Source organism: Gasterosteus aculeatus, chromosome 9 (assembly GCF_964276395.1).
Source record: "Gasterosteus aculeatus chromosome 9, fGasAcu3.hap1.1, whole genome shotgun sequence".
NCBI classification, from domain to species: domain Eukaryota; kingdom Metazoa; phylum Chordata; class Actinopteri; order Perciformes; family Gasterosteidae; genus Gasterosteus; species Gasterosteus aculeatus.
The window spans coordinates 10,705,923-10,721,341 of record NC_135696.1 but is presented as its reverse complement, the minus strand read 5'-3'; the positions used below and the strand labels follow the sequence as shown (position 1 = coordinate 10,721,341).

Here is a 15,419-nt window from a genome sequence, read left to right as displayed (position 1 = left end):
TGGGGTACCGACTTTGGCGTACCCCACCCCCCGTCGACCATGCCGTTCGGAAGCTAGTCTGGCCCGCGTTCGGTTGAAGTGGGCTGCATCTGGCCCGCAGCTGATTTGAGTTTGAGACCCCTGCTCTAGACAATATACCTGTAGAACAGGGGTCGGGAACCTTTTTGACTAAGAGAGCCATGAAATAAAAATAAAAATTTGGAAATTTATTTCAGTGAGAGCCATATAATATATTTTAAAAGTGAATTCAACTAAATGTCAGTATAATAAGCCTCTGAATTTATTCTTTTAAATAATGTTGCTATAACACTCACCATTAATGCGACTTCTGGTGCTGCATGGATTTGCTGATGTCTTTGTAGTCGGGTTGGTACTTGGTGAGGTTAAGCTTCATGCAAGCGTTGAGGCTTTCATCCGTTAAACTTGATCGTAGGTTGGACTTGATGTTTTTAAGATGTGAGAATGACTGCTCACATGCATACGTAGATCCAAACATGGTCAATACAGCAATACTCACACGCTGCAGTGTGTGGTATGTGACAGGAAGCGCGTTCCAAGTTTTGAGAATCTAACAAAGCAAAGCACAGCTAGCCGAATTATAGTCACCTTGCCGGGTCCATACGCGGAGTTGCTGCTGGCTAGCTTGCACCCTGCTCAGAAGCTCTTGGCACGCTTTCTTTCTGCTGTCTCCTGCAGGGTATTTTGATGCAAAGGTAGCGTGGCGCGTGTCGAAGTGCCGCTTTACATTCGACCGTTTCAACAATGTAATTTTGTCATTGCAAATTAGACACACCGCAGAACCCGCTCTCTCCACAAAGGCGAATTCTTCGGTCCATTCGTCCTGAAATGTACGATACTCGTCGCAGTGAAAAATCGATGGATGGATTAAAACAAGTGAGAATATTTTGTTTTATCTGCGAGCCATATGCAATCATCAAAAGAGCCACATCTGGCTCGCGAGCCATAGGTTCCCGACCCCTGCTGTAGAATATTGCAGATGGCATCCAGGATGAGCAAGAGGATTTTGCTGTCTTTGGCTTTCAGCAGGTTGAGCAGAGGCGCCAGCACCTCGCACTGGACCAGGAAGGCCACTTGCTCCACTGTCCCACCACTGGTGTAGTTGGTGACAGCCCACACAGCCTTCTTCTGAGTATTGTAGTCTTGTTTAACTAGTAGAGACACTGAAGATATACTACAGGAGTAAAATAAAAAACATGCATAATCCACAGCAGGTTGGGGGGAAGACGAGGGGCTGTGCTACTCAGGTCAAATCTTATTTTTAACTCAGAAGTTGGAGCCTGTTGGGGTTTTAAGTAGAAGTGAATGTCTAGTCATAGAATTTGTAGTACGTGTAATGATGTAACCGGCTGCACTGTGGCTTTCCACACGTGAACTATGAGAACAAGCAAGTAACAGGAGAGCATTTGCATCTGCTGTTGTTGGCCTATCTAGATTGCTAGTTAGTCCAGTTTCTTTATTCTTACCTGGAATTATATGAACTAGTTATTTTTGTTTGTTTTACTCGGGGTGACTGAGACTCAAAGATAACTAGTTAAGAGTTAAAAAGTGCCGTACTGTGTCGTTATTCAGTTGTATTGGGGACTGGGGGCATATTATGAAAATTCCACTTTTTTTGTGCTTCTATACGTTCATTTGGGTATCTGCGCTGTCTCCTAACACTAAAACGCTGGAAAAAAACAACTCACGCGGCTTGTTGTGGTGTGGTGTTGTGTTGTGTTGTGGTGTCAGAAACAATATGCTTGAGTGTGTCCATTGGGATCACCACCAACGTCTACGTAGATTTTAAAGCACGTCCATGTAGGGAGTGGCCTTGGACCGCCCCCCACCACCACTGGGCAGGCAGCAGCTAGGGGAGCGAATCTCGTGGAGGGGGGAGGAGAGGGGGGAGCTGACTCATTAGCATTTAAAGGAACAGGCACTCAAAACAGGTCAATCTGTGGGGAGGTGTTTTGACAGGGTAAAAAGGGTGCGGTTTGAAATGATTCTTGTGGTATTTTGACCAAAATATGTTAGAAACATTTCATTGAGACCCCAAGGAACCATATCAACTTGTGGAAAAATGGGCATACGATGGGTCCTTTAAGTCTATTTCACTTACTACCTTTTGAGGGAAATAGAATTGGTACATAATCAGCTTTGGCATATTGCGACCTTGTCTACTGACCTGATGTAGGATGTCCACAAGGATTGGCATCAGGCCAGCATTGATAACCTCTTGGATCTGGGTGTCTTTGCCAGCAGTGATATTGGACACTGTCCAGACTGCTTCCTTCTGGATATTGGCTTCTGGTGACGCAGCAGGCTGGGGAACATCGCCAGAGCGCCTGCATTCAGTACACACTGCGTCTGCTCGTCTGTCCCAGTCACAATGTTCCCAAGTGAGTGCAGGACCGGAGTCCGGGAGGGCAGAGAGAGCAAGTCAATTATCTGTAGTGTTCACGATTTCAGAACGATACATAGGAGGAATGTTCAACTATTTCCAGACACACAAGTCCATATAAAAATAAAAACGCAACAAAACAAAAGTACAAAAAAAAGACATTTGCTCCAATGTTTCCAGAATATCACAGTGTTAATGTCACGATTCAAATAATAAATCTGAACCAAGTGCATGCAAAAGCAGACTTAACTTGATTTTCACTTAATGGTGCACATGTACCCCAAAATCAGTCCTAAACTCAGCAAACACACCACAGAAAAAAATGCTTGAAGTTTGAAAAAAATATGACATACAGAAAGTTGTTTTCTTCAGCTTCAAGGTAAAGGTAAAATATACACATAAAAGGGGGTTTCTGTGGCCTGTGACCAACTTGAAGAGCGATGGTATATGTGACCGTAAAATGAGCTGGATCCTAACTATGTCACCTTTGCCAAACGCCGCCATGAATTCAGAATCTGACTTTTAACGGAGCAGCTTCTTCTGTGGGACAACACACATACCACGATGGAGAGCTCCCCACAGGCGAGCAGCGGTACCAGGAGGGGCACCAGGCCGGCTTGCACCACCAACCCGATCCTCTCATTGGACGAGTCAGTCAGGTCGGACACGGCCCAGCAGATGTTCTCCAGAATCTCCCGGTCGTTGTGTTGCAGGAGGCGCACCAGGGCCGGAAGCAGCTGCTGCACCGCCGTCAGAGGAGGACCCGGGTTCTTGTTCTGACACAAGTTGGACAGCGTCCAGGCGACGCAAGACTAGGAAGGTGCATTAGGAACAGTGTTATTTGACAACATCATGGTTTCATAACTGTGATAGTTGTCAGGTTAACAGATACTGGGAATACGTTTATGAAACGACTGTGAACAGAACGATTGCCAAATGGGGCCGGGTGATAATTCAATATGCTCTTTGCAGAGAATCAGATATCATAATTTCGCAGTACACGATTACTTTGTATAAATAGTTAACCAGCACATACTATCTCATTCAAAAAATATTCTGATAATTGGTGTGCACATGTAAAGAAAGTCAGCGTATAGCTGTACATATTTACATGAATCACCTGCAAGTGGAATAGAAGTAGATTTTACCCTGTTTTTCTTTTGTATAGTTATATATACAGGATATATATATATATATATATATATATATATATATATATATATATATATATATATATATTGTTACAACCCCGCCCTTCATCTGCTCGCCTGCTGGTGGCGGTGTCTAGTAGGGAGAACGTGGGAGATTGCACACCCCTGTTCCCTGATTGCCTCTTAATTGTGGAGAGGATAAAACCCTGGACTCCCCCTCTCCACAGCCCTTCCTCCAGGGGAGCGACTGCCTCTGGAGAAGTCACTTTGGCCTGCCTTTGTTTAGTTACCCAACTCATACCAATCTTTTACTCTCTCAGTTTGACTGATTGTCGCGGAGCTCAGCGTTTAATGTCGCCTCGAGCCCGGTACATCTCTGAAGACCAGGTAGGATTAGTTAGTGTTTTCTGAGTTAGGGGCTGGAGTTTTCTCGTACTATAAACGGTAAAACCATTCTACAAAAATAAATAAAGGTAAATCATTGGGTTCGTGTGTACAGTGCGGTTTATTTTCGCGGTTTATTTTACACAAGTTTTGACTTGTGGGAAGTCTTCGGAAGTTTTTTGTGAATGAAGAATACGGTGACGTAGTTCTTCTTTTGAAGCAGTGGCTTATGGGAGTTGTATTTTGCGTAAACGGCGTCTCACGAGTAGTTTTGTTTGTGTTACTGTGCGTATACAAATACGAACAAAATGTCTTCGGTGCTCGAAGCTTTCTTTGCGTATCCATCAGAAGCTTTGCTTGAGAGTTATACAAAGGAGCAGTTGGTGCAAATTGCCGAACGCTTCAGTGTCGATCTTACTTCTCAAGAAAAGAGGCTGAAGGAAACTCTGGTGACTACTTTGAAGCGATCACTTGTGGATAGAGGAGTTATAGAGATAATTAGTGAATCGTTTAAAAAAAGTATAAAGTAATCTCCTTGTACTTGTTTTCTTTATGTACGGTCAAAACCAGCTGGCCGTAACATATATATAATGTGTGTGTGTGTGTATGTATAATATAAAATAGCAAAAAAACTCCATATATATAATATGTATGTATGTAATGTGTATGTATATATGTGGGGTTTTTTTGCTATTCGATTGATAAATAGTCTGAGCCGGGTTTTGCTTGATAACAGATAAAGCGGCCATGAGCAGAGCAAATGAGGCAGATTGCATCGACCAGAATGCACCTCGGGAACCAATCGGCTATTGTTTGTCAATGATTTAACTTTGAATTGGTGCAAAATTAGCTTGTTAAAGTGGCTACTTGTGACACATGGGTCTCTCAACTACAAGTCCAGCCTTGCATCTCAGCTTTCTTTTCAGACTGTGGATAATGAGTTCTTTGCAGGGCAACAGCGCCATGTAATTCAAAAAGCCTCTTTAAATCATTTTGAATGAAACTCACAGGGACCATGTTAAGGTCGGGGACAGCCAGCAAGGCCAGGAGTGGATTGAGACCACCGTGATTGATCACAAGGTCTCTGAAGTTGGGTCCATCACCTAGATGTGAGCGGGGAAAGGTTGTTCTCCAACTACCAGAATATGTAGAGGCAGGTCTGCGCTGAGGTACATGAGGCGATGTTGTTCAGGGTCCAAGCGGCCTCAAATTGGATGGGGGGGAACTCCGATAGAGCCAGAAAACTGACCAACCTCGGGATAAGGTTGGCAGCAATGATGCAGTCAATCGTTGGATAAGATTCTCTTGAGATGAGCATCCTGTGCACCAGGACAAATAGAGACAGTGGGGAGTTGACAACAGCAAAGGAACTTTTGCCTTTGTTTAAATGTTAGTTATGACTGATGGTTGCCTGTTGAACATGTTTGGGAACAAATTGACTTTCAACTCAAAAACCAACAAGAGAAACAAGTATTTCGAAGTGCCGCCATATGGCTGCAGGAAATCTAAAACCAGTCTGTTTGCAGCTCACATCCAAAAATGTCTTCACGTTATCATGTTTTTCTATCTTTAGTCAGAAAGTGTCATGGTTAGCATTGCACAATATGGTATCATGTAAAAACTGGTCGGTTAGTTCTTTGAAGCGATTCAGGATTTTTGCACCATTTCAAAAGTAAAATTTAATGCTTTTTAAGACCTCAACATATATAATTTAAGACCCAAAAATGTCACAATTTCTTTGGAATACGCAATTTATTGCCTCCTACAATTGAAATCAAAACTTTTTTTCAAATTAGGAGACAGTATAATAACTGACAATAACCCTTCCAACACTGTTTGGCCAATATAGACGTAAACAATCAAAGTAATTACTTTGTGATGCAGAACAGAGCCAACATAACATAGATAAGTTTGGATTACACTAAACAACACAATGCATTGCGAATCGGGGAATATGGCAGCAGCCACGTATGTCATCATTAGATTTAAATGAATTGTGCCTCTTCACAGTATGGAGAACCCACAGTACTAACTTCTTCTCTGAGGGTACCGTTAGGCATGGAGGCTGTTGCATCTCATGGATGGGGAGCTAAGACAAAGGTGGGCTGCTGTCTACCTGTGCGTTGGGACCTTTCTCTTGGAGAGGAGAGGTGGGCTCATCCAGGAGGCTCTGGACGTTTCTCTTCTTTAGGATGTGATCATCCTTCTTTGCTTTCCGTAACTGCACATTGACTTCCGCTCGTCTTCGTCTCATCTCCTGAAGAAGTTAGTGATGGGAAGTTCGTGGGGTGTAAGATATTACCGACCATTTTACCGACGAGGTTCTTTCAATTTCGTTCAGTAAAATGAACGTTCATCGAATCGTTCACGAACGACACATCACTAGAAGAAGTCGAGCAACATTAAATCATGAGCCATTTGTCACGATGAGCTGTCCCCGGAGCCCACGATTAATGGAACACGGTCGACTGTTACTGGAGGAACTTACATTGACCCTTTTCGCTTTGTTTTTGAACTGGCCGAGACGATCATCGCCGTCGTCGTTGCTGGATGACGTTGCTGCCCGTTGAAGAGGACGATCGGTTCCAATAGGATTTTAAAGACCCTGTTAAAAGATGATAAACGTTGAGAAAAGTGACCGTTTGTACCAACGATTGTTTTCGCGCCCTTCCTCTGCGTTAGCTAACGTTAGCTAGGCGGTTAACTAGCTAGGCTAGCATTTAACTGGCTGCTTGAGTTGAGGCCAAGCCGGTTATCTAACACCATGTGGCTCACGCACACGGAGTCTGCCTGGTAACGTTATAGACCTCAAAGCCCGCTGATAGAACGATAACACACCACTAGTATAAGAAACAACTCCAACTAGTAATGTACATATACAGTTAATTAGAAACGAGTATGTCGCCAACAGCATGTGCGACGTCCTTACCTTAGGTTTCTTGTATTTTTTTAAACCGACATGACGTCATTTATATACCATCCTATTTTTCTGAGTTTTGATTGGTCCGACGCTCATAAGGTGCTCACGGTGAAAAAAAGAAGAGACGCTTAAAACAACAAAGACGTTGTCAAGGGCAACCGCTGTCGGTATCGCGAGAAAATATGTTGTTTTAAGATGTTTTACATATTTGTAAAACATCGTTGTGTATTGGTTTTATTTAATTGCGGCCCATTACAGCTATCCCCAAAATACAAATTGGACCGTGAGTGTCATTTACTGTAGACAGCAAATGATGATCACTCAGCTGGAAAGTTTGAACTCCGTCGTAGCTTCTGCATTTATAAGTATGCATTTCCACGTTACATGTAAACCACAAAATCAACATTAAAGATTAAAACAGATGGACACCAGGTTTGTCTTTGTTGATGCTTTATTAGTAGATTTTGTAATTAAATGAAAGAAGCAGAAGAAATGGATTGTAAAACACAATCTGCACATGCATTTTTTGATTAAATGTACATTTTGCAAATGCAAACAAAGATAGAGCAACAGAGTGAAAGCTACTATTAACTACTTTCAGGATCCTAATCAAATCAAAGAGTGGCCCTCTCGCCACTCTTAATGTCAACTGCTGAACCTGATGGACCGACTGGCTTCCCGTACTTCCCCGTCCCGAGAAGGACCCCGTTTCTGGTGTGGAAGACCTTGGCCAGAGAGGAACTCATGGGGGATGGTATGTAGTCCTGACATTCGTCACCGCTGAGACTTGGTGCACACTCAACTTCGTACGAAAAGAAGAAGGTGCCGTAATCAAACATGCAAGAGTCCCTATGTTTCCCCTTATGCAAACCAAATGAGCACTTGCCTAAAGAATCACTATTCCAGTAGGTGTCCTCATCATAAACAGTGAACTGAAGTTTGTTTTTCATGTTGATGCGAATGTTTCCAAACTGAAAAGTCTCGGACCATCGAGGATAGTCATTGTTACTAATGATGGCGGTGCGTTTAGTCTGATCTCCATATCTCACTTCCACTGAACCATCTGTCTGAGTCCACTCATCACCATGCAGCCCCTCTGCATAGAGCTTGAAGACCTTCAATGTCGCAAAACCTTTCCCAGCAGGACAGCAGTTATGCTTGATATTTGAATTACTGTTGCAAACACAAGCACAAGGATCCCTTTTGCTGGATCTGTGACCAATCTGACAGGATTCTGAGCATTGTTTTAACACTGCGTTATCCACGATGTACTTCTCCTCCTCCTGTTTCAGTCCAGCTCTGGCAGCATGACCAATTGGTAGTAAGGTGTGCAGGGATTTTATGCTGTATTTCACCACATCAGGTAAGGACTGCAGTGAGCGTTGCCATTCTCCAAAGACAGAGGGGCTAGATTGGCCATTAAAGAGAATGTCCCCGGTTATGTCTCCACCGATGACGTCTGCACTCCGCTCGCGAAACGTCCCGCTGAAGCTTTGACTGGAGCCCAACTTCTTCTTCTCTGACTCACAGTGATTGAACATTGCCTTCATGCTGGCAGACTGTACAATGGTAGCAGAGGCCTCGACTGACAAACAGTCAGCGACGTCTGTGGACGACAGTCCCTGCATGCTTGCCTGACAGGTCTTGACAGAAGTGATTGCTTTTATTTTCCCACCTAGAGACACTTGTGTTATGAAATGTGTACCATATGTGTCAATCAGACTGCGATATTTTAACATTGTCTTTTTGGAATAGGCTGGGAGGGAGTTCACAGCAGATTTAAAGTCTTGACTCAGTGGAGGATTTGATGTCATTCTGTAGCTGTGGAGCACAGGAAGTAAAATAATCAGCAACTGATAACGTTGTTCGCAAAATTGCTGTCTATCCAGCAGACTATGAAACAAACAATTTCTGTCAATTGACCAGTTAACTGCATACGTGAGGCAAAAAAGACAAATCTGTCCATGTACTTACTTATACAAGGTACAGTCGACGGAATGGCGAACAAAGGTGTAGCGGTCTTCTTTTGACTTTTGCATGGCAAAGGTGGACTCTTTGGAGTGGGAACCTCCTAATCCAACGCCGAGAGTAACAGAAGGGTCTACAGGAATTGTGAGGTCGACCTTCCAATCGTTGGACACAGCTGAGGTGGAGTCATTAACTAGAGTTTCAGCTGAATTGTAGACCAGACTGGAGACCTTCAAACTGCACTTCGGGAGGACTCTCCAGTCCACCACGGCGGCTGGGACCTTCTGTCTCACACCTTTCATGAAGTTGTTGTTAAACAGTCTGCAAGTGCCGTTGCCGAGATTCCATGTTTCCGTGTCGATGACATAGGCGCCTTTCCGCTCCATTTTGACGATGTCGAAGCCTTCTCCTCCCAGGTTGTAACCCGGGACAAAGCGAGCCTTTTCACACTGTTGCGGAGAACCAATGAAGCGCACACTGACTGACAGACAGAGAGGGTTCCACGCCCAGCTCAGGAGCATGACATGCCACAGCCTTGCCATCTGTGTGGAGGAAAAATCAGAATAACACAGAATAAGTTGATCAATGTTGATTTCAGAGCTAGATAACTCAAATCTAAACTCAGGGGTCTCACCGGGACTGTTGACAGCAAGCTCCGTTCAATGGCCTACGATATCTGACCCCATTTATAGTGTCAACGTGGAGGTGGAGCGATGATTACATGCGCATTTGATTCACACATATCTTCTTTCTTTTTAACCATCCGCATGTGTTTCCTGTACTGTGTTTGGTTGCAGGTGTTGTTGCAGGGTTGAAAGTGTTGATTCAGTTGACCTCTAATGAAAAACTGCTACCGGGTATTCTCATTTGTGGTATTGGCCTTTAGTTAACGTTAAACATCATCATTTATTGTGACTCAATTGAGGGCTGCATGGTCAATGTTTGTTTTAATGATGTGTTTTATTAAAACCAATGTGGCAGAAACAGGTACTTTTATTAAATGTATCCTCACTGCCTGGAGACTACATTCCTAGACCGTGCAGCATACAGCAGCTCTTTTCTGGAGACACACCAGCTGGGGTTTTGTGTGGGCCGCTTACTATTTTATGTAACATCTGCATGTTACTTCTTCACAATCTGCAGATAATGTGTATCTTTGATTTTTTTTTAAATTACTGCTCAATCTTACACACTGCACATTTAGAAAGACAGCTAAGGGAGAAAGTTTCTGCAAGCACGTTTCAGGTAGTTAGAGCATACAGTATGTCCAGTGGGAACTTAAAAATGTGTTTACCTCTTCATCACAGCAGTCTAGTGCAAAGCCTGCATCACTACCAAAGTCCTATAAAATCTGCATGACAAGTACTTAAACCCCTGAAAAATCCATGGGGGTGTAGGATGTATATTAGCCCAATAGATATATATATACCCTATATTAGATGGTAACGTTTAAACACTTGAACATGCTGTTGAAATACTGGGGACATCCCCGGACACGGATAGAAACTTCACAAAACAACCCTGCAAGCTTGAAGATGAATCCCACTTTAAACACTAACACTATAAATCTATACAAATCTCTAGGTTTATATTTTGCCTGTTACAAAAAAGCATCAAAAGACGATACATTTGTTAGTTGAACACAAGTAGATCTTCTTTAATGTTTCACCATCACAGAGGAAACGCGTGTCACACATTTGGTGTTAGTTCAGTGTTGTTTATCTGACACATTTATCACTATGTCCTTAGTGATCACGCTCATTTAATGAAATGTGGAAGCTGTAAAAGAAGCTTGAAATCTGAAAGGGGAACCATAGTGGCAGCTATTCAGAGAAGTCCACCAAGTTAGTGTAAAGAATCATACTTATATCTTTGCAAGTTTAACTCGTAACTACAAACTATGTACACTTGAATATATTTTGTGTGGGGAATTGGACCTTTTGACCTCTTGCTTAGTTGGGACATCAAAAGAAAAGAGCACCATCAGTGATGATTGTGTGTGGAACATAAGAATCAATAATTATTTTTTATAATTATTACTTATTTGGATAAATAAAATGAGATTAGCTTTTCTTTGGGGAGTCTCTTTCTGTTAATAGTAGTTATATCCACTGATGTGTGAGTGTAGAACTCGCAACTGAGAGCATATTTATTTCTTCATCCCGGCTTTTGGTTGGAAAGTGCTAAAAGGTGCCACAAATAGCAACAGTGCTGTCGGATGGAGAGCACTAGATAAAGCCTGCCAAGTTTTCAGCGGTATGTTAACTCCCCCACAAAAAACAATAAAACTCTGGACTCTTTTCAACAGGTCTCAGCCTTCACGTGTGTCCTCCACCCACCTCATTTGCCAAGCACCTCTAATGCCTCGCGTCCCCCCCATCTGTCCTCCCCGGTGAGCTTCATGGGCACACAGCCCTCAACTTTGAAGGGCTCTTCCCTCTGACGCCATGATCACCCTTTCCCAGCATCTCTGTGACAACTGGCCAAGTGAGGAGGCGGCTAGAGGGATTCCACTAGTCCGAAGATTGCAGGACTTGGCGGGATCAGCCTCAGAGTCCTGAAGTCCTGCGCCATCCAGCCGTGTGAAGACCTGCAACACATATTCAACACGTGTCTGCAGGAAGTTGCGGTGCTGTGGAAGACAGCGTGCTTGGTTTCTCTTTCAGAGAAGTCAACTACATCAGGCCTCAATGACTATCGACCTATTAACCTCACATCTCCTGGGTGCGGAAGGCGTCATACTCTCCCACATATCTGCTCCGTTGCACGTGGACGGATATGGTGGATCTTTGATCTCTCAAGTGCATTCAACACCATCCAACCACTGATGCACAGTGAGAAGCTGCATCCACCGTCTCCTGGATCACTGATACTAGACATACAGACCACAGTCTGTCTGACAGTGTGCTCTCTAATACGGTGGTCGGTCATACTGGAGCTCCACAGTTCAGTCTCCCTTCCCATTCACCGTGTACACGACTGACTTCTAGTTAACTCTGTACAACTCGTCATGCAATCTGCAGAGGTTCACTGATGACGCTGCAGTGGTTGGGTGTGAAAAGATGGATGTGAGTAGGAGTACAGTGGATGAGTTTGTAGAGTGAAGCACCTCCACAGCTGCACCTCCAGTCACCAGTCCGTGAAGCTCCTGAAGTTTGCGGATGACACCACCCACATTGGACTGATTTCTGGTGGGGATGAGTCCGCCTACAGGTGGGAATCTGACCATCTGGTTATGTGGTTCAGCCAAAACAACCTAGAGCTCAACGCTCTGAAGACAACTGAGATGGTTGTGGATTTCAGGAAGAACGCAGTTCCACCTTCCCCCACCACCCTTTGTGACACCCCCATCACCGCTGTGGATTCCTTCCATTTTCTATGCTCCATCATCACCCAGAACCTCAGGTGGGAGCTGAAGGCAGAAGGCCTTCTGGTACTGAAGGCACTGTCTGGTACGCTGCAGCCACAGCCAAGGGGAGGCTGCAGCGTGTCATCCGCTCTGCAGAGAGGGTGATCGGCTGCAATCTGCCGTCCCTGCAGAACTTGTTTGCTTCCAGGAGCCTAAAGTGGGCTGAAAAGATTGAAGCCGACCCCTCTCACCCCGCACAAAAACTGTTTGTGCCCCTTCCATCTGGCAGGAGGCTGAGGTCCATCAGGACCAAGACCTCCCGCCACACAAACAGTTTCTCTGCCCATCGGCAGTCGGGCTCATAAACAGAGCCCGGGTCCCTGACTGACTCTTGTTAATCAAAAGTTTTTTTCATGGGCTTAGTTGGGGGTTCGCTGTCTTGTCTTGATTTAAGAGTTAGGTAAGGGGGCAAGCAGGATGTGCCAAGCAGGCAGACACGAGTCTGACAAGATGGGGAGTCAGTTTCTGTCCTGGCTGAGGAATTTAAGGTCTGCGGGTCAACTAGCAGATTTACCAGCCAAAGGGAGGTTTAGAGACACACTAACACTATTCAACATACGCACTCTGTACGCTGATGTTTACGTTAAGTCAGGAGTCTGGACATTGGATGTGACCGGATCTTTAGATGCGGGAGGTGGAAGGTCCTCCTCTACGCCAGTATAGGGCCAATAGAAATCTTTCCTTCTCTGTCTTATAGGGTTATAAAACATGATGTTCGTGCTGATGTTAGTTGGTTGTTCTTCTGGCCTGTGTGCTGCCTGAACTGCTCCTGCCTTTGCAAACGCACCGCTGATACTTGACCTGTGATCTGACAAATACATTTCCCAGAACGAGAGAAGTCGTTCATCTCGAGAGAAGAATACAACACTTCCTGTGTCACTCAACGACTCCGTGCTCTCTGTCAAGGCTGCAAGTTTGCAGATGCATCTCACCCGAAAACGCATAAAGGAATCTCAAACTATACAATGGCTGATGTGTGAAATGATCACAAACTATTGTTTAACAACATTTGTGGACTGCTTTATGTAGGAATAATCAAAGACTTATAACCTTACTTAGAAGACAATATTTGACACCTTTTCTCGTCGTGTTGCAGTAATTTAACTGGAATGAGGAAGTACAGTCTGTAAATAGAATTTTTGGGGGGTTTACGTAGCACTCAACACACAAGCGACAACTGAGTATATTAAACTTTATTATTAGACCTTGAACATCTCAGCAATGACGACTAAACAACAGCAGCCTGAAAAAAAGAGAATTACAGCAAATGTTTGGCTGCTTTTGTTAGATTTCTCCTCATAATAGTTGTTTGAGTTGTGTGGCTCTGCGCATCTACTGATTTTATCATAAACCTCTTGGAGTTGGAGCTACATTTAATTAGTTTATATACAGCTGGCTTGTTGTTTTATCCCTGCTAATCAATAAAATTGTCATGTGCGACACATTATCATGAATAATTCACCTGTTAATCTTCATCTAACTTTTGCTTATCAAATATGAGATATTGATAAATATGAAATTATATATGATAGTTTAAAGATAATTTATCCCCCCCTGCACTGTAGGGGAGTAGTGCAATGGGTAAAAGCATATAATGTGTCAGGGAAGCGGGGAAGGCAGGACTCAAACGCAGAGATTCAAAAAACAAAAATAGACTATTAGCCAAGACTTCAAAAGCCAAGGCGGCAAAACGCAGAAACTCAAAATCAAAGATGGTCTGCACTGATGGTCCGGTCGACGGGGGGGGGGAACACAGTGCTTTTGAAACGGGCGCTGCTGCCTGGAGTAACGCCGTGGTCAGAAAGTTTTTAACGCAGGGGTCCGGTTCAGCTCGCTAGTTACTTTTTCATTCAACTTTTTAATCCAACTCATGCCGATCTACCCCCTTTCCCGCTCAGGCAGTTCGCCCGAATAATAATAATAATAACTAGAAAATGCATTTCCTGCTGAAAATGCGTTGGAATGCAAAAAGCTGAAAGCTGAAATTAACTTTTTAAAATAGATGAAAATACAGAAAGTTGAAGGGAATTTGAATACATTTGCTGAAATTACAGATATTAGAAAAGCTGAAATTAATTTGAAATTGCTGAAAATACAGATATGGGAGAAGCTGCATGGAATTTCAATAGATTTGCTGAAAAAGCAGAAATGAAAACAGCTGAAATAAATGTGAAATATTGCAAAAAATACAGAAATTAATATTAAAACATTGCTGTTAAGAGGCATAAGAAAAGCTGAAAATATTTTAAAGAACTGCTGAAAATACAGGAAGTGGGGAAGCTGAATTTCAATAGATTTTCTAAAAAATACAGAAGTTGCAGGAGCTTACATGAATTTTAAAAAGTACAGAAATAACAAAAGCTGAGATGACTAAAAAGAGGTTCAAAATTGTTTGTAGTAATATTAGTAGTAGTATTAGTTATAAAGTATAGTATAATTGAAACAGCTGGAATACTAATACTATTAGCCATAGTAGTATTTGTAATAACACTTTTAGTAGTTGTAGTATTAATAGCAGTAGAAATACTAGTAGTATGGTAGTAGAAGTATGAGTTGTACTACTAGAAGTACGAGTAATATTCGTAGTGGTTGTAGTAGTAATTGAAAGAGCAATACGTACCTGGGTTCATTAACGAGCTGCTGAACAGAGCAGAGACAGGACAGCGAGTTACACAGAATCCACACCTCAAACAAGTGTCCTTTAGCGCACAACTATAACAGCTATCTAAAAAATAAAACGTTTTTGCGAGACCCAAGACTCTACCGAACGCATGGATGGCTCCTCTCGCAGTTTACAAAACGTGTACCTTCTGGATTTTTTGAGAAATATGTTAATATTTATAACATTGTTTTGTGCTAAAGCCGTGTCTCAAGTGTCCTGTATTTGACCCTGATGTGCAAAGAGCAGCATGATACAAAATGTTAGTTTGCAGCTGTGCCCTGAGAAGGGAGGACGGTTGACTCGATCTCATAGAAGCTTCAAAAAAAAGGATTCCTCTTCATGGCCTTGGTTGATATCTTATTCTGTACGAAAGTTCTGGATCCAAGTTTTACTTTCATGTCAAGTAATAATGATTTGCACCGGCCATTGAGGAGGATCTTGTGTGTGTGTGTGTGTGCTACCCTCAGCTTCACCTGGGTTCTTATCTCAACCTGCTTTGCAGCTTCTCGTAACTGACACGGAGA

General features: G+C 43.2%; 1 protein-coding gene and 1 long non-coding RNA gene across 3 annotated transcripts; both read right to left on the bottom strand.

Moving 5' to 3' along the window:
- Positions 1 to 4,655: 4,655 nt before the first annotated feature.
- LOC144383363 (uncharacterized) lies at positions 4,656 to 6,845 on the bottom strand. The gene is made up of 3 exons (XR_013450727.1): positions 6,425 to 6,845; positions 6,053 to 6,193; positions 4,656 to 5,255 (listed from the first exon to the last, which is right to left on the bottom strand). It is a non-coding gene; the product is annotated as an uncharacterized LOC144383363 (long non-coding RNA).
- A 444-nt stretch (positions 6,846 to 7,289) lies between these two features.
- LOC144383361 (perforin-1-like) lies at positions 7,290 to 15,139 on the bottom strand. 2 transcript variants are annotated; one of them, XM_078080531.1, is made up of 3 exons: positions 14,854 to 15,139; positions 8,831 to 9,366; positions 7,290 to 8,677 (listed from the first exon to the last, which is right to left on the bottom strand). In XM_078080531.1, the coding sequence occupies exons 2-3, from the start codon at positions 9,364 to 9,366 to the stop codon at positions 7,471 to 7,473; spliced, it is 1,743 nt and encodes a 580-aa protein (XP_077936657.1). In that variant the 5' UTR covers positions 14,854 to 15,139; the 3' UTR covers positions 7,290 to 7,470. The 2 variants fall into 2 exon arrangements, with proteins under 2 accessions (XP_077936657.1, XP_077936656.1); XM_078080530.1 differs by lacking the exon at positions 14,854 to 15,139 and adding an exon at positions 9,459 to 9,522.
- Between the last annotated feature and the right edge of the window lie 280 nt (positions 15,140 to 15,419).